The 27,056-nt window shown below is 42.9% G+C and overlaps 1 protein-coding gene across 2 annotated transcripts in view; it reads right to left on the bottom strand.

Moving 5' to 3' along the window:
• IGF2BP3 (insulin like growth factor 2 mRNA binding protein 3) overlaps window positions 1-27,056 on the bottom strand; it is a 174,337-nt gene that overhangs the window by 21,487 nt on the left and 125,794 nt on the right. For both annotated transcript variants that reach the window (XM_019497885.2, XM_006276980.4), the window contains 4 exons: window positions 25,874-25,996; window positions 24,454-24,589; window positions 21,980-22,111; window positions 4,919-5,038 (listed from right to left, as the gene is read on the bottom strand). In XM_019497885.2, coding sequence (XP_019353430.1) covers window positions 4,919-5,038; window positions 21,980-22,111; window positions 24,454-24,589; window positions 25,874-25,996 — 511 coding nt within the window. The remainder of the gene's footprint in view (window positions 1-4,918; window positions 5,039-21,979; window positions 22,112-24,453; window positions 24,590-25,873; window positions 25,997-27,056) is intronic.

Here is a 27,056-nt window from a genome sequence, read left to right as displayed (position 1 = left end):
ACTAATCAAAATTAGCATCATTATTCATACTCCTTTCTGCATTAGAGAATACATTATATACTAGCTATTTGCTTTGCATAGGAAGTCACATGTTTTCATTTGCTATTTCTATAAAATACATACATATACATCACTGCATCACTTACTAACCTACCAAACAAGAAAAAGTGTCAAAAACAGATTAGACCGAATCCTTATACTTTATGGAAAATACAAGTACGTAAACGGTATAAGCTTTTGAGGTACCTTTGCAATTATCTTACTGTACACAGCTTGGAGTGATAAATTTCAACCAAGTTAGACTAAAATGTTTGAGACTACACACAGGTATAAAGTATCAGACTCCATGGACAGTGACAGTATGAAATTAGACTTTTCGCCACCAAGTCCTGTATTTCAATTTTGGAAACTATTTCCCGTGAAGTCTATGATACATATATGTATCTTCCATGAATTATTACTTTAATGTTTTTAGGAATGTCTTTTGCAAGCTTTTGAGGTTGAATGTCTTTTGAGGTTGTTAGATTAGTGTAATATGGATCGCTGAAGACCAGGAAGACTAGGGACTTTGAAAGAGGCATTCAGTACTAATATTAATGTTTTAAGAACTGCAAGGGGTAAAATTTAGCAGACTTCACGTTTATTTTGACTCCTTAAAGGTAAAGATCAGTATTCTAACAAATTTTAATTTAATAATATTTCAACACGTGCAAGAAATAGACTAACACTTAAACAGAACCTTACAAATTTCAGTATGTACATTTTATGTATTCTTCAAAAATTATTTTATGACTAATTATTGTTACCAGACCTATACATTTCAGTACAAACCCTAGGTATGTATGCAGCACCCCATTCATATATTAAACAGGCCCAGAAAGCGTTAGGAAATGAGAGAGTATGACAAACTACCAGTCCAATTCTATATACAATGAGAACCAATTTAAATGTACCCTCAAATTTTAGCTAGGTACAGATTCTTCAATCAAAATGCATTACCTCGTTCCTATGTTAGAATAAGGGTTTTGTAGGAAGCATGTATTTAACAAAGGGGCTATTTTGCAAGGTTCTGAGTGGGGCAAATGAAGACTTGTCTAAGCTGATGTGGCACAGCATAGGCTATTTATGTATCGGGGTTCCCAGGTCATTTTTACATACATAAATGTGCACCTTCTGGACAGCAAGCTTCTTTTGCTTCTGAAAAACTTCAGTAGCATCTCTGCTCTTATCTGGCTCCTGCTCCCCAGTTCAAATCCCTGTTCTTTCCAGATCTCCAGCTGATGTTTCTTCTGCAGCGCTCTCTAAACAAGACAGATGCCTGCCTGTATCTTGACATCTCTGTCTTGACTACCACATCCCTGGGTGCTAGGAAATGGTAACAAGTCGATGAAGAACAACATGGTAACAGTTGTTTGATTTAAGCAGCACCATGAGAATTTGCACCAGGTCTTAAAAACAAACAAACAAACAAACAGAGTTATGGCCATAATCTACACTTCTAAAAATGTAGCCAAAACCTCATCTATGGACACAGGTCAACAGCATGGGCTTTATGCAAGGAAGATCTGAGGGAATTCAGGGGACTTCAGTCACAGCTGCAACACTGGAAGTAGTAGCTTTCACTAACATTGTAACCATTTGCAGAGCTGATGGTGAAAAACAACCAGGCTATTTGAATAGCAATGGATTTCCCAGCCTCATCCCTTCTCACAGAGACAAGGCCCAACAAGCCCCTATAGAAGCATATTCTTCAACAGAAATGAGCTCCAGAACTCTGACCATCTCATCAAATTCTCCTCAATACCTTTGTGCCCACCAAGCAAGGCAATCATCAGAATTACCTTTAGACAAAAACTTGCAACAAAGGATAAAGCTAGAGGTCAGGCCTGCAAAAGTCTCACTTGGGTATGTGCTTATGTACACCAATTAAGGAAGCAACAGTTTGTCTTGAGGAAACAACATGAGAAGCAATAATGAAACCACTTAACTTTGCTGTGTGGGAAAAACTCTGCAAAGAGTCTCTGGTATTTATAACAAACAACTTTTCATAATACTCTTAAAAAAACGAACCCACACTTCACACCATAGAGCCAGGGTTCGAATTATAGGGCAGCTCAGGAGGAATGAGCCCCCGCATAAGAGAGGAGAGACCCCTCCTATAAGATTTGAAAATCATAACCGGGGGGGGGGGGGGGGGGGGGGGTGTCTCTGATTTTATTAGGGCATTGTGATGGGCAGCCCTTGTTTGTTTGTTTTTTTGCAGACTCCCCTCCACCCCCGAGCAGGGGCAGGCAATTATTTCAGGCAGAGGGCTGCTTACCCAGTTTTGGCAGGCTGTCGAGGGCCACGTGGGTAGCCCCACCCCATGACAGGTGCCCCGCCCCCTGGTCACTATCTTGGGACCAGTGTCCCAATGTCTTGGGACCAATGTCCCAGGGCCAGCACTGGTGGGGCCTAAAGTGGGGCACAGGCTGGCAGGGGTCTGTGGAGCCGGGCTGGGCTGAACCAGCAGGGAGAGGGGGGAGCTGGCCCAGCTCCAGAGCCCCTGCCAGCTGGGACCCTGCGCTCCTGCCTCCCTGCTCTGGGCCCTGCTGGCGCTGACCTCGGGACACCAGTGTGGGCCCTGTGCTCCCGCTGGCTCTCGCACCTGCTTGCTCCCAGTGCCCCCCAGCCCCGCAGTACAGGTAGGGGATAGCGTACAGCCCCAACCCCCTACTCGTTGGCAGAAAAGAAGCTGGTGTTGAGCGCGGGGAAAAGCGGCCCCTCGCCCACCCCATGGCCAACACTCCCTGCTGCAGGAGTTCGTAGCCCATGTGGGGCTGTCTGGAGCAGGCACAGGCAGCCCCACACAGCCTGCAAGCAGCTACAGTGCAGGGTGCCAGCCACACGGCAAGTGAGGGGCCGCTTTTCCTTGCGCTCAGCACCAGCTTGTAACCTGGCCCCACTGCCAGCCTGGGCTCTGCGCCAGCAGCAGCTGCAGCCCCCCCATTTGCCGTGTTAGGAAATGTTGGCTGCTGCTGGCTGCCCGGAGCTCGTGCACTGGGCAGCCCAGAGGCGGCAGTGGCAAACACAGCCTGGTGCAGCAAATGGGGGGGGGGGGGGAGGGGGCACAGCTGATGTCGCCATGCACAGTCCCAATGGGTGAGGCTAGAGCCAGCGCGGGGCCCAGGCTGGCAGTGGGGCCAGGTTACAAGGTGGTGCTGAGCGCGGGGGTGGGGAGCGGAGCAGCCCCTCACCTGCTCCAGACAGCCCCACATGGGCTGTGAGTGGCTGCAGCGCAGGGCGCTTGCCATGGGGCAGGAGAGGGGCCGCTTTCCTCCACGTCAGGAAAGAGCCCAGGGAAAAGCTGAGCATGGGGTGGGGGGGAGGGAAGCAGCCCCTCACCTGCTCCGTGACTGGTGTTCCCTGCTGCAGGAGCTCACAGCCCGTGTGGGGCTGTCTGGGACAGGCGAAGGCAGCCCCACATGGGCTGCAAGTGGCTGCAGTGTGGGGCACCGGCCATTGAGGGGGGGAGGGGCTGCTTTTGCCCCCCCCCGCTGCTCTCAGCTTTTCCCCGGGGCCACTTTTCCCTGGGCTCCTTCCCTGGTCGGGGTCCTCCCCTGCCCTTGGTTCCGGTGCGGGGCAGCCACATGGTCCTGGGCCAGAAGCCCCTACTGGGGCTTCCGGCTGTGGGGGCAAGGCCAGGCAGGCCCTGCTGTTGTGGGAGCCCGCCAAGCTTCCCCTGGGTCCTACTGCCCTTGCTTCCTGTCATTTTTGACAGGAACCAAGGGCAGATGAATATTAATTTTCTAAACTTTTAGGGGCCCCGCGGGCTGGAAAGAATGACCTCATGGGCCAGATCTGGCCCACAGGCTGTATTTTGCCCACTCCTGCCCTAGAGTCAAAGTGTAATTTGAACTCTGCCCAGAGCCTACAGACATTTTGTAGTTTGATACAATATATTAAGCAACCGGCAGAATAATTCAGGGCCCCAATCCCCAACAGTAAGGCCTAGATTCTAGAGCAGGGGTGGGAAAAATGTGGCCCACAGACCAGATGCGGCCCACCAGGCCATTCTATCTGGCCCATGGGGGACCCCTAAAAAATGTAGAAAATTAATATTTATCTACCCCTGGCTACCTGTCTTGTGGCCCTTGGTGGCTTGCCAAAACTCAGTAAGTGGCCCTACACCCAAAATAATTGCCCACCCCGATCTAGAGACTGTGTCCACATGAGGGAATTTTGCCAGAACATCCTCAACTAAGATAATGTTAGTGGGAGCCCAACACGTCTTACGCTTGAGCAGAATGGAGAAAGCAGGTTCAGCCAGTCACTAAGAGTTGGCATCTGCACAGCTACAGAAGTGTAGCCAAAGAAGAATCAGAGACTGCATCAACTGAATTTAACGTTTATCCTTGGATTAGCTTGAACTAGTACAAAATCTGACTCATGCTGGAATTTTTAGGTACAAAATCCATTAAACCTGGTGAGAAGAAAATGGTCCTGTATGGCAACCTAGCATAGACAACACTTACTTTTCCAACAGTATCTTAGAGCAGAGTCAGAAGATCTTAGTATCTTATATGATCCTTTTGGAGCAATTTTGTTTGCCTTAATATGTCAAGAAAGCCTTTAGTAACAGATCATTAGGACCTTACTAAAAGGCATTTTTCTAAGAAGTTGAGACCACCAAGGTAGCTTTCTTTCCCTCTCATATTTCACACCTCAAGAGACTTCTGCAAACACGCATCTAATTATTTTGTCTCTCAAGGAGAATTAAAAGGTGAATTTATAAATACATATACCATTTACCACATCATCCTTGAGTTACTGAGTTGCGGAGGGTGGAGGAGCACGTTTACAAGAACACGGCTTGCTTGTGAGAACTTGCTCTGAGCATCACACAGAAGAGACGGGAAGTTAGGCAGTTTAACTGTACCTTAATAGATGCACCTGCAAAACGAGAGAGCTGTTTGATGTGCTGTCCCTGCTTGCCGATAATGGCTCCTACTGCCAAGGCTGGGATGAACAGATGAACAGTCTCAGACTCTGGCTGTTGCTGTAGGGAAGGAGGAAATATGCAATGAATGTTTTGAACATTATGAGTCACACTGAAAGGAAAACTGGTATAAGAGCAAACACGCATGGAAAGGAGGGAAAACTTAACATGCACTATGCAGTTTAGGTATCTAACAGACCAATTCCTTTGAAAATTATGACATTAACTACACATGAAAGAATGATCTGAGCCAAGACAATTCTTTTATCTTTTCGAGAGAGAGTCATGATTTTAAACAGCAAAGAGATTTTTATAAGGGGACATTTGCTTTTTACCTGTCTACTTTATCTTGGTGTTTTTCCCATTTGAGACCAGGCAGATTAAACTGCTGCAAGTGTTCAGAATGAAATGGGCTCAAGGCAAATCACACTGAACTAGGCATATAAGCTGCATAAGGAGTCTTAGAGTTGCATATATTTTACAAGTTTTCTTTGTGCAGTAGTGATCCAGAATGAGAAACAGCCAACTTGAGAACTGCCAATGAGCCCTCTTGAGTAAAATTTATGTGCCAGTTCTTGGCAAGCATCCCAAAATATACTAGTAAATTAAATGCAAGGTTAAAAGTTTCTAAAAGCACAAGGATCTGAACATCTTACCCAAAGGATATCAGGCATCATTTGGGTTTTGTGTTATATTAATTTTACCCAGCTACCAAACCTGTACAGCACAGTCTAAAACATTCATTCCAGCTCACAAGCCCTGGGTACAGCCTGGGGGAAAAGGAGCTTACCCTCCTGTCTCCTATTCCATCTCCCAACCTCAGGACCTTCCTTGAAGCACCTCTGGCTCTGACAGCAGGGAGGGAAGAAGTACATCAGTGGCACAAGCTACAGAAGCAGTTACGGATTTGCTGCTGCTGGTGGGGAGGTGGCACTGTTTTTGCTGCCAAAAAAACTTTTTTGGCTACTAAACACCCATCAATAGCCCCCCCCCCCAAAAAAAAGGGGGGGGGGAGAATGACATCTCTTCCACCAGCCGTGCCACCCAGCTGCCCCTGTTCCACTGCCACTTCTCTGCCAGAACTGGTAAGGTACAGGATCGCAAGGAAGATACAGTACTGCTCAGAGTGCAGTACTGGCCAGTTATGCCTCTGATTCACTCTAGAGAGAAAATGTTCTTTAGTAACTATATAATCATGACCAAAACACAGGATTTTTCTTCTTTAGGAGCAGTTTTAATTTATTTTGAGCTAACATAAACACAGGATCCTAGCTACTTTGCTGATATACCCAATCAATTGTATACTATTTACAGGCACTTTTAAAAGCTTTTTATGTACCTTTTGTTTGGAATTACTGGATATGTAAAACAGGTTTTATTCTGTCTGTCTATTCATTGATACCCAATTCCCACACAACACGATCATCGTTAAGCCTTTCTTCCACCAATAGCTATATTCCTTTGGCTTTAGACTAATCACTGTGATTGTGTCTACATGAGAGAACTGAATTGGTGGAAAAGGACTCGTTTAACTACCCATAACTAGGGACCTACTTAATTTGTGGTTTCACGGAGACTGCAAAATCCAGGACTGTCTGTGAAATCAGCAAAAATAAAAAACAAAAAACAAAACAAACACAAACACAAAAAACCACTAAACTTAACAAACATAAAATGCTGGCTCCCTAGTGGGAGCTAGAGGTCCTTGCTGCCAGGAGGGGACGACATCAGCTGGTGGAGCAGCTGACAATGAAGGGCAGCAGACAATGGTAGCTGCCCCTTCATCCTTCCTCCCCCTGCCAGGGCTTCTCTACCAATCAGTGCCAAGGGCAGCCAGCAATCAAGATGGTGGCCACCCCCTCATTCCTCCTCTCCCCCAATCTACTCTGAGGGAGGGCTGCTGCGAAATGCCCACAAAAATCAGCAATGAGCAACATGAGGGGGCCACGAAAAACCCTTTGTCTTGCTGTGATTTAGGTCGGTCCCTATCCATAACACAACATGTACAAACTAGCTGATCTCATTCACCATAAACTCTCCTTTATGCTACATTGTTGCAGTGGCACTGTCCTCTGACCTAGATTTCACAGCAAAACCCCCTGAAGAAGTGAAATCTCTCAGAAAGCACAAAGTCACTGTGCTCTCACTGACAAGGCATTCTTGGCAAAAAGCAGCTGCAACCTTGAAAAGGCAATTTTCACATTTAAATTTTGTTAATGTATTGCAAATGTCTGAAAGCATACTATAAACTATCAGGACATGCTTTAAAGTATCACTTTTCTATCTGATAAACAAGTCAGCTAAAAATTTGGGGGGAGGAGGGGGAAGAGAGAGATCTTGCACCGCTTTTTGGATCAGGTAACAAACAAAACAAACACATTTGGAGTGAGAATTCTTCCTGCCAGTTGTTCCAGGTACGTGTAATATATAGCAAGATTTAGCATTTTTCTTCACACACAGAGACAGAATATGCTTATTCTAATTAAAAGGTACCAGTCACTATGGCAGAGGTTCTCAACCTCATTGGACATGAGGCACCCCATTTAAAAAACTAATTGGTATATTACATACTTCACTTTTGTCCACGGCACCCTTTCAGGGATTTGGCTGCACCCCCTGGCTGAAAATCACTGCAGTAAGGCAACTGTTTGATCACTTTCAAGAAACTTTTTCATTTTCTCTTCCCCCTTATCATATAGATCTCATGAAAGACTCCAAGGAAACTCCCCTTGAATTCATCATTAATCCATGAAGTCTTTCAGTAATTAGGAAATAATTTGGAGTCACTGCTGTGGCCTCGTGCATCTTTGGTAAATAATGGGTAGTTCTGAACTGTTAGCAAGTTGCTAAATGTTGTTTTTAATCCTTTCCTGTAAACTACTATACTAACTGGACTCATTGTAGCAGCAATCTTTCTTTCCCATCTCAAAGGCAAATTGCTTGTCTGTATCCTCATTATCTCAACAACTGCAAAATTCTGTTGTCTCTGGCACTAGCTTAGCCCCAGTCCAGTCCATTGAAAATGCCACTGCCAACATCATCTCTCAGGAGTTGCTTCAATGTCTCCACCAACCCCTGGTTTCAGTCACCAAATTGGTTCAGCTCTGCATTGCAAATCAAATACAAACTTCATGAACTTGCTTTCAAGGCCTCGCATCATGTGATCCCTGCTCATACCTCTGACCTGGTTCATTTTGCTTCCAGTGAATCCAATCTCACTTCTCTTCCACAAATAATTTCTACACCTTCATATTGTTTCTCCTACACCTATAATATTATCCCTCCATAGACCTTTCAGACAAGCTATTTCCCTGGGTAGATTTGATTTGCTACCAAACGTTCACTTCTGCCAGTAAACCTGCGATAAGGGAAAGATAGGCAACCAGAAAAGGTAAAAAATGAACAATTAAACAATGTACGTGCCTTGAAGCAATACTGTTCCCAGTGTCCTTCCTATCTCCCTCCCCTACACTCCCATTTCTGCAACTCTCACTTTTGTCACGTTAACATTTAAATTTTGTGTTCAAGACAAGGACTAAGATTTTACCTCTAAGATGCTGGACGATAAATATTTATGGGTGCTTGACATAATGACCAAAGCTAGGGGACTGGACAGAGAGGAGCCCGTCAATAGTTATGCTATAATTTTTCTTATTCTACTGTCCAGGAACATACTGGAATATGCATATGTTCCAAAATGGATAATCTCTATTACAGCCAGTCAGAATTTAAAAGAAACCATGACAAGGACCAACTATGGCACAGACACTGAAATAAGCAGACTAAGCTGAATATACTACCTCTTCCTCATCCCCTCCACACCCCCCCCACAAAATCATTTCTATTTCCTAGAAGCCTATTCTAGGATAAATAAATGAGAGCATGCCGTGATGATTAAGCCATCCAACATAAAAACTGTACAATTTACTGGCATTCTTGGGGGATGAAAGAGCAAATTAGACATTTAATGGTTCCTATACTTAGTGACACAGCTTTCTGGGAGTCCATTTTATGAGACGGTATCAGAAGTAAATTCTAGGTCTTATGAATTGGAGAATTCAACTAGAGAATTAAATTCCCTCCCCATTATATCCAATCTAAGAGTTAAGGTCTTCCCTCTTCTTAAAGAGTGGACTGAAAAAGCTCTATTTAAGCTAATATGTCTAAGTTAAACACAAGGCAAGCTTTGAGACTGTCTTTATAAAGTAGTTTTCATTAAACTTTTGGGGGTCCTGGGGGCACTGTTACCAGCTCTGGTGGCAGGAGAGAGTCTCTCAAGACCGAGGGCAGGGGGATTGAGGAATATAATTACGTCAAGTGAATTTTAATAGAAGAAAAATCTCTGCATAAACTACACACCCATGTATACCAACAAGTTATTGTGTCAGTAGGATCCCACCATGCTCTTTAGACATTTTGTTTGAAAAAAATTTGATATTTTTAATTCAATTTTTTCGACGAATAAACCTACTGAAAATTAAATCTGAAATTAAAACCCCTTATCTTAAGGTCTAAATTGATTTAATTCTTTTAAGATCATTTCAATTAATTTTTTTGAGTAGTGCTTTTGAAGTTTTAAAGAAAGTCAAACCCCTAAATGAAATAAAGTCTCTGGCTAACCATATGGAACAAGTTAGGCAAAACACTTAAAAATATTAGACAGCAACAGCCTTTTCTACTTAAAGATTGTTTTTGTTTATTTAATTAACTTTAGAAAATAACTTGTTCATTTAAGCTGAGAAGCCAGGAAAGCTAGTTTTCCTTTTCCAATCTATGCGTAAAAATGGTGAGAGAAGCTGAAACCTATTAGTTCTTCTTAAATCTTCAAGAACATGGTGATCAGAAACAATTGATTCAATTCATGAACTGCTGAAAATACTCTTGTTTTATATATTGGTTTAAATTAAACATGTTTTGATAAACTTATTTCTTGTGTGTATTCCACTATTAAAAGGTCATTTTATTTAGCTAATAAAAAAAATTAGAAGCTTGTTTTGTTCAGTTTTTATAGAATTCAATTTCCACCTAAACACAGCTTGACACAAATCACTAGGAAAAAATTATCATCATCTAGTAAATAAGCAATATGCTATTCACCACTTTGTATTATAAAAACAAAAAATAACTGGACTAAAAAAAATATTAAGCTATGCAACTACTCAAATAAAAGATACATAGATTTAGTATTGTCTCCAAGTGAGCAATAAAGTGCCTCTGAATTTAGCATACAAGTTGTATTTAGTTCCAGAGCAAACATGTTTTGACAGTTATCAATCAATAAGAATCAACTTCTCTTTAAAAAGGTAACTAGAGTGCAAATGCAAAGCAAGATGAAAATAAAATATTTAAAATCACTGTTTTTCCTGGTTGCCAATTGAAAAGCATAATTAAAACGGTGATTTAAATCACTTTGACTCGGAGGTTTTTAGCTAGGTTACTCTGAAGTCAGACAAAAGGCAGGGCAGCACCTGTGGCCAAGTACAGACATTATATTTGTATTGGTATAAGTGATCGGAAACCAGTCTATACCAGTCTAACAGAACAGAAGTTCAGCGCACAAAACCAGTCTATGCCCATAACAGAACAGAAGTTCAGCACACAGACTGGTTTAACAAGAGGCTGAGAGACTTGGTCTGTTCAGACTGGAGAAGAGAAGACTTGGAGGGTACTTGGTGGCAGTCTGTAAGTATATAAGGGGCCCACACCAGGGACTGGGAGAATATTTGTTCACCAGGGCTTGCCATGGGAAGACTAGGACTAACAGTCAAATTGCTAAAAGACCGCTTTAGATTAAGCACAAGGAAAAACTTCTTTACAACATGAGTGACCAGGGTCTGGAATAGGCTCCCCCCAAAGGTGGTACAATCACCTACTCTGGATATCTTAAAAAAATGTCTGAACGCTCACCTTGCTGGGGTCATCTAACCCCAGCAATCTTTCCTGGCCAAGGACAGGGGGGCTGGACCTCATGATTTCAAGAGGTCCTTTCCAGCCCCAGCATAGATGAATCTATTAAAAATGATAGAATTCGATTTAAGATTTGCCCTCCCCACCAAAGGCCAAATGTGTGTTCTATTTGCTACCCATCTAAACTATGCCACAGAGAAAAAAAAGCATGTTTTTGATTGATTCTGCCTTGGGCTTTTTGAATGTGTGTACCTAATCTTAGAGACTAACTGGTTCAGAGGCATAAGCTTTTATAGATGACAGTCTACTTTGTCAGATGCTATGATTTTGTCTGATGAAGTAGGCTGTTGCCCACAAAAGCTCATTCTCTGTACCGGTAATCTCTTAAGGTGCCACCCTGTCGGAGGGGTACAGAGAAGCATTACCTCACAGCTAACCTGCAGAGGATCTCTCTACAAGATGAGGACCATCCTCTGCCACAGAATCTTCAGGTATAAGTAGGGATTTACCAAATTTGTGATTTTACAATTTTCACGGAGACTGCAAATTAAAGCTGGAAAATGGGCAGGAAGTGGGTATGTGGGGGGAGGGGAGGAGAGGAGAGGAGCAGAGAATGCTGCAAACACTGGCATCCTGAAGCATGGGAGGGAGGGGAGATTTTTGACTGAGAGGCCCCAGAAGTCCTGCCCCTTGCCAGAGATTGACAGATGGCCATTTGTCAATCCCCGGGGAGGAGCAGGACTTCTGGGGCCCCTTGGGTCAATCACAAGTGTGGGGAGGCCTGCTACACACTGCCATGAAAGTGGCAAGTGGCGCTGCCCTCAGACCATGAAATTGGGGGACAACCCCTGTGAATTAGGTAGGTCCATAGGTATAAGCAGCAACCAGTGGCTCTGCCTTCTTCCAGCTGTAACCACTTCTGAACACGGAGACCAGGAATGCCTACATGGTCGGAAGTTTTCCAGCACGCTGCTCCGATTATAAGCTAACTGCAAAGACCTGCAGTACTGGTCCACAACTCAGGTGAAAGGAGCAGTAAGGATAGGGGTGCATCCCCAAGATATTAAACTGAGTTTGAGGGTAGAAAGTCAGAATGGGGACAAGGCAAGAAGATAGATTAGGGAAACTATGTTCTCAGCATCTCTCTTTTGCAGCGGAGTGCAGCAGACAGATGGGGAAAACTGGAAGGCCACAAACCACAAGGAGTAGGAATACCCATGCCAAATTCAGGGGTCAGGACTGTTCAGATTTCAGGTTTGATCTGATCTCTATGTATGTAAATACAGCTTTATTTACCTCCCTCCTCCCCTAAATACACTGTATCAGTTATCTGCCATTGAAGCAACTGTTACATGACTCCTTCAGTCAGAAGTGGCCTCAGCAAAAAACTTTCCTTGATTAGTGAATGTGGAAAATTTTTGCTATTTACATTCCTCATGGTAATTTTAGCATTTCAGCATTAATTGCAATCTCATGTGACAAATCTCCCAAAAAGGCTAATTTAAAGAATTATTTCCCTTTTTTTCTCATAAGAATGCATCTACCCTGTCTCCTGATGTGTGTAGTTAGCAAATCTATTACAATGTTTGGGATACTGTTTATATATAGTCCTTATATACAACCTTTCAGGGACATGGGATTTTTGCCCAACTTAAATAGATGCAAAATCAGACCTAGTGTGCTTCTGTTACATAACATCCAATATGTAGTTTATTTACTCTAAATGTGTTGCACCAGAGTTATCCTAAAGTGAGACTTCTATTTTAAGTCATAGTCACGTTACCCACTTCCAGCCAGCATCAGTTTTTAGCTGAGGGAAAGAGTTCAAAACTATTTTAAGAAGTGCTCTCACCCAATGTGTTTGGCTAACTCCTAGCATAATATTTTTTAAAATATAAATGAGCAAATCCACCTTGTAGAACAGAAACAATATACAGTAGACACTAGCTATATTAACAAACTCTTCTTTGCCGTCCCCCCACCTCCACAACCATAAGTCACCTTTACCAAGACAAGGAAGATTTTTAAGTAACTCTTTTGGTCTTTAGACTCTAAACTTCATCAGGGAGTGATGCACTGTTTTTTATTCAAATCCCTTCCAGACAAAGTCAAAATTTCAACCAGAATTTTGCAATATACTCTGAAGAATCATACTGGCTTACAGCTATACTAACTAGTTATTTATTTAGTAATAAAAGTTTGTAGCAAGGGGAAGCTAACATTAAGACAAGTATCCTTGAAGACAGCCCAGTAAGAGTCAGTGCATTAATACAAAATAAACTTTTAATATTGGTGAAAAAACCTAGTGGATACATTTTTCAATGCCAATACTGAACATTTAAGCCTTCATGGGGAACAAGAGGCTCATTAATTAAAGCTTATTTTAAATTTGACTATACAGGCCCAATACATAGCCCAATTTTCTCACATCCTTGTAAATGCCTCACATGTCACCATGTAATGCATTAGATAAAGCAATGCAGCCAATGGAGATTAACAGGCAAGAACCCAAGATGGCTTAGCTCTTGAGTTTCCTGGTTTGTTTATAAAAGGTTTAAGCTTTATCCTCCAATTCTGAAGGCATATTCTAGCACTTTCACGGCAGACTGAAGACAAAAACTGATGAACCATGTTTCTTGCTGAAGTTTGTGAATGAATGAATGAATAAATAAATAAATAAATAATAAGGAAAAAGGGAGTGGGGAAGAATACCAAAAACAAAAGGGGGGGGGGAGGAGGATACCATTCACCTCTGATCTCTCTTACACTGAAGCAACCCCACATTCTACGCCTGGGGAAAAAAATGTTCATGTGAACTTCAACCTGACATGGTGAAAGAAAAGAACAGGGGTAGTCCCTCAAGGATCAGCAGTGATCTTCCTGGAATTAAGGTGTAGTAGGGCACTGGAGTTTTCTGAGCTTTGAGACTTCACTGCCTGTCAAAGCAAAAGTCACCAACTCCTCTCACTGATTTTCATCTAACGTGACAATTACAACACTCTTCTCTTTAAGTGCAAACTCTGAAGTATCTGAAATTGTGACATGTCTGAAAACAGCTGGCTTGCACTCAACCCACATAATACCAAAGTAAATGCTTGTAGAATAAAAGAAACAATTTAGAAAGCGACCACAACACTCACCACTTCCAGAAGAGACTATTATACTTCCAACATCTGGCACTCAGGACACCTTAAAACTAGCCTGCTATATACCTGCCAGTCTTAAGCAAAAAGAGACTGCAAAAGCATATCACACCAGGTTGTTACACACTGCAGACTTTGTTTCTAGATCTCAGATCTAAACTTTAAAGCCCATAGTGGAGTAGAGCCCACTTACTGCATGAGATTACTGACTGCTTCAAGACATCAAGAGGACTTGCACCCAGACAGGAATGTGGCTGAATGGAGCCCAGGGTGAAATTCCTAAAAGCAGTGGGTGCCTTCCAGGGAGGTACTGCAGAAGCAGAGGCAAGCCAGGCAGATTTCAGAGCATGACACACATTCCAGGCTTGCACAAATCCTAGCCTGCAACAAAGCCCAAAGAACAGGGTGGTGCTCCTTAGAGAGATGGAGAAGTGGTAGCAGCATGAAGGCAGCTTCCAGCAAAGCACATCACCACTGGTGTGTCTCTGAACCATGCCCCACAGGGCTGCATCAGCCTGGCCTTCCACTTGTAAAAAGGTGCTGGACACTGCCTTAGAGACAGTAACTTGGCAGCTTGAGGAATGTTGTTCTTAGGCTTCACAGAACTCATGGCCCACAAGATAAAAACTGGGATAAAAATTAGGAGTCATTCAGGAAGACTATCCTAATTAAGTTGCTTAGGTCAAGTAAATGCAGGCAGTCCTTGACTTAAATTTTGAGTTACGTTTCGCACTTATAACGTTTATAAACTAACACTCCATTTCAACTTTATGATGTCAGTTTCGACTTTACAATGGTTGATCCGATGTGATGCCATGCCAGCGAACAAGTTTGCTGTATCGCTCATCTCCCTGGAGAACATCTGTCCAAACTTCCTTGGACACTTTCTTTAAGAAAGCAGACAAGACTCCAGGAAAACCTGCAGCCAAGACTCCTGAGAAGACTACAGCCAAGACCTTTCAAAAAGTCCAACCAAGAGCCTTTCAAAAAGTCCAGCAAAGTCACCTCAAAGAAGTCCTTCCAAATCAATATGATTGCTATTTACAATAGAAATACATTAATGTAGCTACATTACTCATCTATAATTGATCAAGTACAAAATTCTGGGTTATTTTTGGTGAAAATAGGGTATCGGGCCTTGGTTCAAGAACCAATCCCCCATTTATAACATTGTTTCCTATGGGAAAATCAGTTCCAAGTTACAACGTTTTGACTTAAGACACGGTTTTCAGGAACCAATTGTGTCGTTAAGTCTGAAGACTGCCTGCAATTCAATTGTCATTCCTGGCCCAAGAGTAATAGAACCAGGGGTACCCGGGTCAGATTGCTCTGAGGAATTGTAAATGTTCTTTTTTAAAACCATCTACATATGCAGGGCCTGGAAGAAAAATTTGGGGACCAAGCATATCCTGGTAAGGAGTCCCCAATTTTATATTTTGGGAACAGGAAACAAAGGCATTCTAGTTGAATTCCAAGCTAAAATCATAAGTATTGACATGAATTTCTAGATATTGTTCTTTCCACTATTTGCACACATTATGTTACTTGCCATTATTATTTTACTTGTATTTTAACATCTATTACAATTTTTACAAAATTTTGGGAGGTCTTTGTGCAACTATTGCCCCATTTCCTTCTCCCCACTCCTATCCTTCCCCCATGTGTGAGTGTGTGTGTGTGTGTATATATATATATATATATATATATATATATATATATGTGTAGTCCATGATGCCTGGAACCTTTGTATGACTCCTAAAATTTGGCAGCGGAGCTTCCAAGCATAGTTTCTGTGACTCCAAAAATACATCAATGATAAACAATCTGTTAGCTTGTCAGCTCCCTGTTGCACACTACTGGTTTCGTTCTTGTCTTGCCATTGGCTGCCAGACTATTTCTGGAAACAAAGTTTCCCATCACTCATTTACTTGGAGCTCAGCCAATTCAGCCTGGCAAGAGAGAGGAGATTTTTGGACTCCTGAGAGAGTCAGCCACTGGTTCCAAAAGCAGACTGATCACACAGGCTGGTTTAGGATGCAGTGGTATGCAGCAGGGACAGCATGCTTTTCTTGTATGTCAGATACATAAAGAATAATGATGTTAGAAATCAGAGAAAGGCAGACTGAGGAAATCTAGACACTGAACCTAAAACACTGGAAAAATGCACAGTAATTATTTGGCATCAGTTATTCAAGCCATTGTCTTTATTGTTATGTAAAATTCCTTAAAGACTGCTTAAAGACGGCTTAAAGACGGCCCCTTTCTAGTGTTACTAACCACAGTCTCCACTTCATACATGCCAGGCCAAAGGGGAAAGCAAGACTGCGAGAATGCAGACCCTCCCCCAACTGCATCAAAGCCTGTCTTTTCTGGGGTGTTGAACAACTCACAGCATTACCTGTTTTACTTAGCTATCCAATTATGGAATAAATAATTATGGAAGTGCACCATAAAAAAATCATAGAGCACATAACAGATGGGTACACATACACCTACACATTTAAGACATATCATTTTAATATTATTGCAAAACAAATTCTCATAGCACATACTATAAATGATATTACATTGCATATCTACCACATAAGATTTGACACCAAAGTTATCAGAGAAAGGAACTGTTTCTCTCACCCAAGCACAAGCCCATAAGCAATGTTTTAGGTATTTAAGGAAGCAATATTTCTTTTTAATTAGCTTTTATTTCCTACAAGATAGTGTATAATTCCTTCCCTTCTTTCAAACATGCAGAAACTACCTTACTGCCCATATCTCAGACCACTTTTCTCATAAAAAAAAAGCTAGTGGGAAGAGATAAAATGTTGCTTGGCATTCATCTCCTGAGAAAAGTAGTAATGGAGACAATTTTTCATAGACAAATTTCTGAACTGCAACCCAAACCCTTGGAGGACAGGAGCAGGAGTACTGGAAGGTAGGTAGTATTTTAACTCCACAATATGTTTCTCCCTCATTGAGGTGAATAGCTCTTTTCTTCTGTATAAGGATCCCCCCCACCAGAAGTGAATCATTTGAATAGATCTTCTGTAACTTACATAATGAAATGCACCTTTGGGTTTGTTTTCATAAGCTTCAATGGGGAAGCAAGAGGACACTGGTACAGGAAAATGTGATCTCTACAGGTAGCCAAAAGAAACCACAACACTCTGCTGTCACAAATGTGATAAATCATTTATGGCAGGAGAAGACCTGGCTTTGCTTCAACACTTAGCCTTCTCCTTTATAAAGAAAAGCTGTTTTCTTCCCTCCTTCCACAAACCAGACCACAGAAGAGATGTCATTCTAAGAGATTATATCAGAAATCTACAGCTCTGTCCAAGGTCAATAAAACATTAGAGAGCCCCATCCTTGTTATATAAAATTCAGTAGCATCATAACAAAGCATTGAAATACTACAAGAAGTCACGATGCAAGTAGATAGCCAATATGCAAAAATAGTGCCCCTCAAAATTCAGATAAGGTGCTCCAGATTAGTAATGATGAAGAAAAAACATTCAGCGCAGGATTTGAGAACAGTGGTAAAAACACCCAATTTCTCTTGCGATTATTAGCCTTCCTAGTAAAGGTTTTAGGTCCAAAATATTTCAAGCATAGATAACTTTAGTTAAAAATTTAAATATACAACTGCTTAACTACATATTACATAACCAATGAAGATCATAGGAAAGTAGGGCTGGAAGGGACCTCATGAAGTCATCTAGTCAAACCCTGCACTCAAGACAGGATCACCCTTGACTATACATCCCAGTCAAGTGTCTGTCTAACCTGCTCTTGAAAATTTCCACAACTTCCCTAGGTAGCCTGTTCTAATGATTGTCCAACCTCAGTCAGAAAGTTCTTCCTGATCTGCAACCCAAATGGTCTCTGCTGCAGCCTGAGACCATTGCTTCTAGTCTTGTCCCCTAGAGCCACAGAGAATAACACACTAAACTAATTTCCATCCCACATATAACCACCCCCTTCAGGTATCTGAAAACTGTTATTAAATCCCCTCTCAGCCTTTTTCCCCAAACTAAAATATAACCCTAGTTCTTTCAGCCTTTCCTTGTAAATCATGCTGCACTCTAATAATTCTTGTCTCTCCCCGCTTGATTCTTTCCAATCTGTCCACATCTTCCTTAAAATGTGGGGCCCAAAACTGGACACAGCAGTTCAAGTGAGGCCTCACCAGTGCCCAAGAGTGGCAGAATCACCTTTGCACAATTTGCAAGCAACATTCCCATCTATGCAACCCAGTAGGCTGTTCAATTTATTTGTAAAAGAGCATGCTGTTGGCTTATAGTCCCTCCTTCAGGTTTAAAATGATGTGCACTGTTTGCTAAGTAGATATAGCTTCACCTACATGTACGTAATGTGGGAGATTTACAGACAGACACTGACTGGGGAAACAAAATAAGTATGGATTATACCAGAGCTGTCAAAATAACCATGGGCCATAGGCTGGATCTGGACAGTGAAACTGTAAAGCTAGAGGAACTGTTACTGTTATTTAGGTGTATGACTAGACCAGGGGCTGGCAACATATGGATCCAGCCCACAAGAGCTCAGGGGAATCAGCAGGACACTTCAGTCATGACAACAGAAAAGGCAGTCTCAAGATCTTACTGCCTGACACGTTCAGTTTCTTTTCTCTGCTGCAGCAGAGGCAGTATCCTTAGCATCCATGCACCTGTTTTTTTTTCCTATCTATTCCCTTTGCAGCACCTGTTGATTGCTGGGGAGTTGCTGGGGTGAAGTCCATGGTGGCAAAAATTTGAAAATTTCTGGACTAGATTATCCATTAGACAAAGGATGGCGGACCTGTGTCAGACTGCGGAAGGGACTGGCAGCACAGTGGCAGATAGGATAGGAACAGAAAACAGAGCAGCAGACTGGGCAAGGAGTATAAAACAGAATGCAGAAAATGGAGCAGCAATTTGGTCAGGAAGCACTGCCCAGGGAACAGAAAACTGAGTGGCAATTTGGATTAGAGCAGTATTCAGAGGGTGTGGGGCTAATTTGTGGCATGCCTGCCAAAAAGGTTGGCATCCACTGCATTAGGAGCTTGATAGTATATTCTACCAGACTGATTACAGCTTTAGACTATGAGGCACTGAAAGTTCTCAGCCAACAGTGTTTTTGCAGAGAGTTTGATTTATTTTCATCAATGCCACCCATAAAACTCCACTTCATTATGTATTTGTAGCCAATAACCATACTGAAATCAGCTGCAGTGCATTGTGATCCAGTACTACCACCAATTCACATAATGCAACTTGAAGATAATGAATAAGGTAACACATTTTGCAGCTTCAGAAAATGAAGAATATTTGCATTTCTAAATACATGCTACCTGTATCCCCCATCAAAGTACCTAAAAATATGCAAAAAGAGGAAAGTTGTCTTAATTACCTGCCAAATGTCAGTAAGTGTAGGGAATCAAGAATTTGTATCATTACATGTACAGTTAATAAGATTAGAAAGAGATTCGCCTTGTTAGCTGAAGTCAGGCAGGAGGCAGGGTAGAGACACATCTTATGGACTAACTATATCAGAGATGCATAATGAAGTTTCAGAAAAGTTATGTTCTTTCAGTTGTGTTACAGATTAAAATTCTAATTTTCACAACTGTACTAAAAAAATAGGAACAAAAAACTTCCTGGACTTCTTGATCACCAAGTCTGTATATTTACATGACCTTTGAACCGCTGGAAGGCTTGACTGGGAGTGGAAATATCTCACTTTGTTGCAATACTGCAATCAAAACCCAAATACATCTTTACTGAGGTACACTCCTAGTTTGGTCAATATTTTCTTTAATGTTCCCTTTTCAGATATCAGTTCTTAAATATGTTAAGCAAAGGTCATTTGTTTCTTTACTCTCCTCCTTTCTATCATTCCATCAGCCATTGCATTTAAAACTTTGATTGGTTGGATGTTGTATAAAGAGGGTCTAATCATTGGTCAATATAATAAGTTTATCTTGAAATTGCTTTAATTTGGGGGAGCATATTTTAGCTGATCTCCACCTTCTTGTCAGCAGTGTTAAATACATGAAGACTTTTACATAGGATTCTGCCATTCTTTCCAGTCACTCCATAAAACAGGATTATCATCTCTGTAATAGAAAAAATCCTTAGGCTCCTTTCACACTCATAAGTGATTTGCCTGTGCAATCATATTCTCTGCTAGGACCCATCACACATTTCTTTGGAACTTTTATGCTGACGTGTGAGTTTTTCCCAATATTTATGAACTACAGCCACCTTCCTCTGGCCAAAGCACAGCATGGAATTTTCTTCTGCAAGGAGTAAGTTTTGGTTCCTGAGGACAACATCACAATTCTGCTATAGCATAATATTTTTTGACTGAGGGGGGCACAACATAGGTGTACATTCAATGTCATCTGCACATTGAATCATCTGTTTGCTCTTGGTTTGGGATTCTGATATTTAAAAATGGCCTAGCAAAGAAATGGGAACTGGCTGCAGTGATGCAGCCAGGGGCTGCTGGGAAATGGAGTCTGGTCACCGGCTGGATCCATCATTTTGCCTACCTCTGAAGGTGCAAATCTATCCTGTCTTCTACAAGCCTCTTTAAACCAGAGACTGCCAACATAGGTGGCTTCTCAACAGGACCCTAACAGCTCACTGTATTGACATGGTACAGTTGGTGTTTGCTGTGATTTTACTTTCAGCTGAGCAGCTGGTGTTCCTAACAATAAGTAGAGCTACGTGCCCATATCAGTGAGGTGAAACTCACTGCGGCAGCAGAGTTGGGAGGAGGACAATGGGGGGGGGCTGCAGCCACCCCAAATTTCTCCATAGCACCCCCTCCCAGTGCTGCCATCGCTCACCCCGAGCGCAGCTTCCAGCACGGCCCCCACACACTGGGAGTGCAGCCCTGAGCACAGCCCCACAGCCCCAGACAGTCCCCACGCGCTGGGAAGAGCCTGGTACAGCCCCAGCCCCAGCCTGCAGTGGCATCCCACCCCCTCTCCTGTGTAGATCTAGGGACACTGCCCCCCGTGCCCTCCTAGGGTTTGTGCAGCAGTGGGAGCAGACCGCCCCCCCTTCCCACGGCCCCCAGATGAGCTGCGTCCCCACCCCGGCTGGGCAGCACCGGCCTGAGCCTCTGCCTGACTCCTCCCTCACCACGGGGGGCACTGATCTGCCCCCCACGCCCCTTCCCTTCCCTCCCCTTCCACCACAACAGATTTACCAGCTGCACACAGCTCTTCAAGCTGCCAGCCTATGCTGCTCCGTACCTACGTGCTGCGCTGTGGCTGCACACATGCACGAGCATTTATCGGCCAAATTAAATCAGCCATGTCAGGGCAATTTCCAATACAATCAATTTTCTTTATATTGGTACCGATCTGATATCAGACCAATAGATCAGTGCACCTCTACCTATAACCCAACACCTATGTACTTGGTTGTGACATACCAAACAGCCATTCCATATATTAAAAGATACTGCATTAAAAACAACAACAAAAAACAGATTTTTGCTAAACATACTTATATTATCAAAAGAGTCACTTTCTTCAGATTAGAAGGGATATGATATTCAATTTCTTATAACCTTTGAGTAAATGTTTTTTCAAATGTATTTAGAAGCAAGCTTGCACTTATTTTTCTGCAGGAAAGTAAAAGACAGTTTTTATCATGTCTAGAAAAAGAGGTTTTCCAAATATCTCATGTCTGATTTCATTGAAAGTTTCAACAAACAATCAGTGCATGTACTCATCTACAGCCACCTGAGGCACTTCATATGTATAAACTACACAAATCAGATGAAAACATTCAGTAAATAAACCCCACATGGTACAACAGGACAGAACAACGCTACCAAAATTTTGATACACCTTTATCTTTCTTATCTTTGAGCAGTACTAGTAATAGTAAGCTGTTATTTTTTACTGCTGTTGAAGCCCAAGACAAACTTCTCTTACCCCAAATGGTGGATACGAAGCAGCAGCAGCAGCAGATGCAACACTCACTGCAGGAGGTGGTATTCCTGAAGAAGAAGGTGGGAACAGACCCAAGGCATTCAGATTTAATCCAGGAATTAAATGTGCTTGAAGCTGCAAAGGCAGAAGGAATTATTCAGCTTTTCAATACAAGTTAGTTAACTCAATCAAAATACTATTTAGAATAGTATACTAGAAGTCTTTTGAAAAGATGCCAATTTTTTTCTTAATGTTTATTCTTGAGGACTCAAGATTTCAAACTTATAACCCAATATATTCACTTAGGCAGATAGTCCTAAAAGTTTGGTTCTCATATGAACAGAGAAATGAGTCATTCACTGTAACTACTTTTCTGTGAAGTGTACCATAAGATGGGAGGGGAAACAGCCACGTATTAGGCCAACCTCCCATATTCAGAATGAGATGCAGTACAAAGACAGTAACCACTGTGCTTTATGCCATTATGCTTTATGCTAGAAAACCAACCATCTTTTAAAACAGTGAGGGCCAACCTTTTGGTAAGTGTCCCTATATTAGCTGTGCATCCTCCCCAAGTGCCACTCTAATCCCCTTCCTGGTTCAGTCTGCTGCTCTGCTTTCTGCTCCCTGCCTGATCTGCTGTTCTGCTTTCTGCCCCAGCTGTCACTGCTGCCTCTCCTGTTCTCCTATTTATTGCATGCCACACACAGAAATTGCCTGTGCCACTTGTGGTACACATGCTGGATGTTGGCCACCTCTGTTTTAGGACTAAGTGGCTTCATCCCAAGAGTGGATGTAGGGGTGTGTGGCAGTGCTGATGCACCCTCCTGCTGCTGCTGCTGTCCCCAGCTGATCTAGGCACAGGGGGAGCCCCAAAGCTCCCCACGAGGTGCCAGGCTCAGCAAGGGACAGCAGAGGAGGTAAGCAGGTTCCTCCTTCCAGCACTTGCTCCCTGCCTGCCAATGCCCCGCTTCCTCTCTACTGGCCAGGAACAGGCAGTGGAAGGAAGAACAGGCACACTGCCACTGCTGTCCCCAGCTGACATAGGCATGAGGAAGCCCCAGTGCTGCTCCAGCCCCACGCTGGAGGGAATGGCTGTATGGGAAGCCAGACTTGGCTGAGGACAGCAGCAGTGGTTCACAGGTTCGTCCTTCCAGCACCTGCTCCTGGACAGAGGGGAACACCATGAGGAGGACAGAGACAGGATGTTTTGGAAGTACAAGCTGGAAGAAAGAAACTATGTCCTAATGTCACTGTCCCCAGCCGAGCCTGGCACCCCATACAGTTGCTCCCCATGGCCCACAGCTGAAGCAAAGCAGGATTGACCCCTTGCTCCTAGGTAGCCCAGAGGTAACAGCAGTGATGTCAATGTGGGGGGGGGGGGAGGGGGGGAAGAAGGAGGACAGTGCGTTGGTTCCCCTCCCCACCTTGTGAACCAACTCCCTTGCTCAGCTCCCTAGTGTCCCCTGCTGACTCGAGGGATTCAGCCATGTCCCCATGATCTGAGGGGCAGCATGCAACATCCTGCTTCAGGAAATGCTGGATGCATCTGTCTTGAATCATGCTCGTTTCAAGGGAAATTTCTACCTTAGGATTCCTCCAGAAGAAGCCTTATTCACTCTCCCTCTCCTGAAGGGCCTCCTGAAGCTTGATCTAGTGTGGCTTCAAAAGGGGCAAACCTCTGGCTCAGTTCCTAGCTCTTATGTCCAGCGATCTGTAGCACTCCTGCCTTGATGAGCTCAAAATATACAATTTAAAATACACCTGCCACCTCCCCACCCCCATATGTTTAAGGAGAATAGTATCAGGAAACTGGAACCTCTTCTTTTTGGACAAATGGGCTCCATCCCAGGGTGGATACAGAGGGGTGCAGTGGTGAAAATGTACTCCCCTTCTGCTGCTGCTGTCCCCAGCTGATCTGGGAACTTGCCACACATTCATTTAAAGGCACTGTTGGATTTGATTCCTGATCCTGACAGTCACACTTCCTGCCATGCTACACATGCATTGCAGCTGATTGCTGTCCCTGGCCCTGAACTGTACCAGGGCCTGTTTAAGATCCTGGTGTAGCCCCATGGCTGGAGCTGACAATTGACTGATTGTCAGCCCAGCTCAGACCTGCGCTAAGTTCACCTTAAAGCATCATACAAACCAGCCATAACAATGTTTGACTTTATATGTAGATTTTTATGTAAAACATTTTTATGGCTTATCTGCCATTTTATGTAGTACCCTGGCCATTTATGCCACAACTAATCATGGCATAAATGTAATGTGTAGAGGAAATCCTAGTAACACAATTTTTTAAAATACTTTCATGTTTCCACAACAGGAAAAGGAGAGAAATTCTCATTTAGTTCCTCAAGATTGAGATAATTTGTTACTATTTCCCATTACACAAGAGATAAATAAATGCAGACATCAGGACCCATACAGAAATACGCTTCCAAAAATGACCATGCCATTAGACAACTCACATTCATAGCAGCAATATCATTTTCATAGGACTCCCTGATTTTCTTCATTATTTCTTCCTCAGCTTTGGCACAGGTTTCAATACTGCCTTTAACTGTAATAGTCCGCTCTGGGTTATAGAGTGTCAAATCCTGTAATCTAGGAACAAAACACAAGTACAATTAATTACACTCCAAACAGCAGATGTTAATGAAGGCTTATCAGTGGAAGCCTGTGACATCTGAAATTGTCAGGTTTGCCTACCAGCAATGGATTGTACAAGATCAATTTACAACAGAACTCTAAGGGCCCTGTTACACAGTAATTTTGGGCAGCTCCTGGAGCTCTTAACCCCTGGATTGTCTGCACATTAAAGCAGTGTTAAGCACTCATTATGTGGGTCAAAGTTATGCTGCTCCAAGGTGGGATTATCTCTGATCCACACTACCTAGCTCCTGTTCCATTAAAGTGTGCCCGCTCCCCACAAATGTGCCACCAAAGCTGAAGTCCTCCCATAAACCAGGGATAGAAGCCTGTCCTGGCTCACCAGCCCTCTAGATGCAACTTGCAACTATAGCTCCTAGTCCTGCCCCTGCTCCCCAGGCCTCTAGTGGCAAGTCACAGCTGTGCAGGTGGGGGACGGTCAGAGAAGCTTTCTAGACTGTGACTGCTCCGAACTCCAGCTACACGAACACCGATCAACATCTGTGCGGCTCACAGCTTAAGGTGTAACAAGGTCCAAAGATGATTCACAGAAAACTGAAATGGGATTAGTGCAATGTTTCAAATAGCTGAGATGCACTTGGAATTAACATATTTAAACAAATTTCTTACAACTAGATTATAATGAATGGAACATTTGAAAATGAACTGCAAACCTTTATGGCAATTTGAGCAGCACACAGATTTCTGATACGTTATAGGGTGCCTTCAGATACTTGGAAATGCAGTGGAGTCTTTCATGAAGAAAAAGAGTGGGAAAAGAAAACTTACAGACCACTACACACTTTGTTTCCTCTTCGATATTTGCAAGCAACTAGATCACATGAAATGAGATATATTGCAGCCGGAAGTCAATCATTATGTTTCACTGTGAAACATATTCCAACCTATAATACTTTGGCATGGCAGACAGAGATCAGAATTTGTTAACCACTACTGGAAACCATGAGGCTCTCATTGTCTTGCATTTCAGCCTTAAGATGCACCTTATTTATTCACACACCACTCTCCCCAGAAAAAGTAGTCATCAAAAATTGGGGTGCATGTCTTAAATGAGAAAAACGATTCTGAATAATTTGGTTAAACAAAAAAAACTTTTTTTCTTCATTCTGCCTTCCAAAAAAAGGTGCATGTCTTATGAGTGTATAGTAATACACCAAACTTGCATAACCCATACTTCTGCCTGTCAGAGATCATTGACAGGTTAAACCAAAAACTTACGGAGATATTGTGATTTTAGTATCTGTATCTTGTTCAATTTTCTTCAGGTTTCTTCCTTCTTTGCCAATAAGCCGGCCAACAAAGTTGTTGTGTGCTAAGATCTTCAAGGGAATTTCTTCTGTACTGTAATAAAAGTTAGATATATGTCTACAATTAAAAAGCAATCGGAAAAGGTATAGTTTTAAATGCAAAAAGCCATTTAAGGAAAACGCTAGTTTTTCTTTCAATAAGTTAGGCCATTACATATTTATTAACAGAGTAAAAAGGAGGTTTCTAATGTTTTTCATTGTCTACTATGGGGGGTGTTAACTGGGGATACGTGTACCCCTAGGGGTACTTGGAAAGGTGATATGGGGTACGCGCGGGTGGGTATGAGGGCAGCAATGCCCCTCTGCAGACGGATGTGGGCAGAGGGGCTCACACACAGTGGTGGCCCCCGCCCCCCACTGCTCTGTGCTGCCGCCTCCCAGGAGCAGGGCCAGGGTGGGAGGGGTGAGGGCAGTGGCACCCCTCTGCAGGCTGCACAGGTGCTGCCCGGCCAGCGGCTCAACAGGCTGCTGATGGGCAGCACAACTGGTGAGGCACGAGGCCAGTCAGCAGCCCGTGGAGCTGTATATGTGACTGGCTATGGGAAAGTGGGGCATGGCAGCAGCACGGGGCAGTGGGTGGTGGCCCAACCCCCAGCATATGAACATCACCCCCTCTCCCTCAGCTGCCACCAGAAGGGGTTCACTTGTTCAAAAAGGTTGAAAGCCCTTGGTCTACTCCATTAGTGACTGGGGCCATTTTAACAGCATTTAAGCTTTAGTGTTGCATCTGTGAATCATTGTTAATCTACTCATAAAGGAAAAATGAAAGAATTAAAAGAGAAAATTACTTTTTTTCTTCTTTAACCACTTTTAAAGATTACCCAGAAAAATTCATGACCGAGATTCAAGTTAAGAGGAAAATTAAGTCTGCACATCCAGGCTGAAGTTAGGTCACATAGAATAGGTGTTACAAAATTAAACAAAATTTTAGAGGCACAATACCTTTCAAGTAAACACACAAATTACTTCTGAAATGGAGACTAAGAGGAACATTTGTTCAATTAACTTGGTATATCTTAATTAGGGGTGTACTGATAAAGCTTTTTTGAGTCAATACCAACGGGTAATTATTGACCAGCCATATTGGCCAATAA

The sequence above is a fragment of the Alligator mississippiensis genome, chromosome 5, assembly GCF_030867095.1.
Source record: "Alligator mississippiensis isolate rAllMis1 chromosome 5, rAllMis1, whole genome shotgun sequence".
NCBI classification, from domain to species: Eukaryota; Metazoa; Chordata; order Crocodylia; family Alligatoridae; genus Alligator; species Alligator mississippiensis.
Note: the sequence above shows the minus strand (reverse complement) of the source record. Positions and strands in the feature narration are given on the sequence as shown.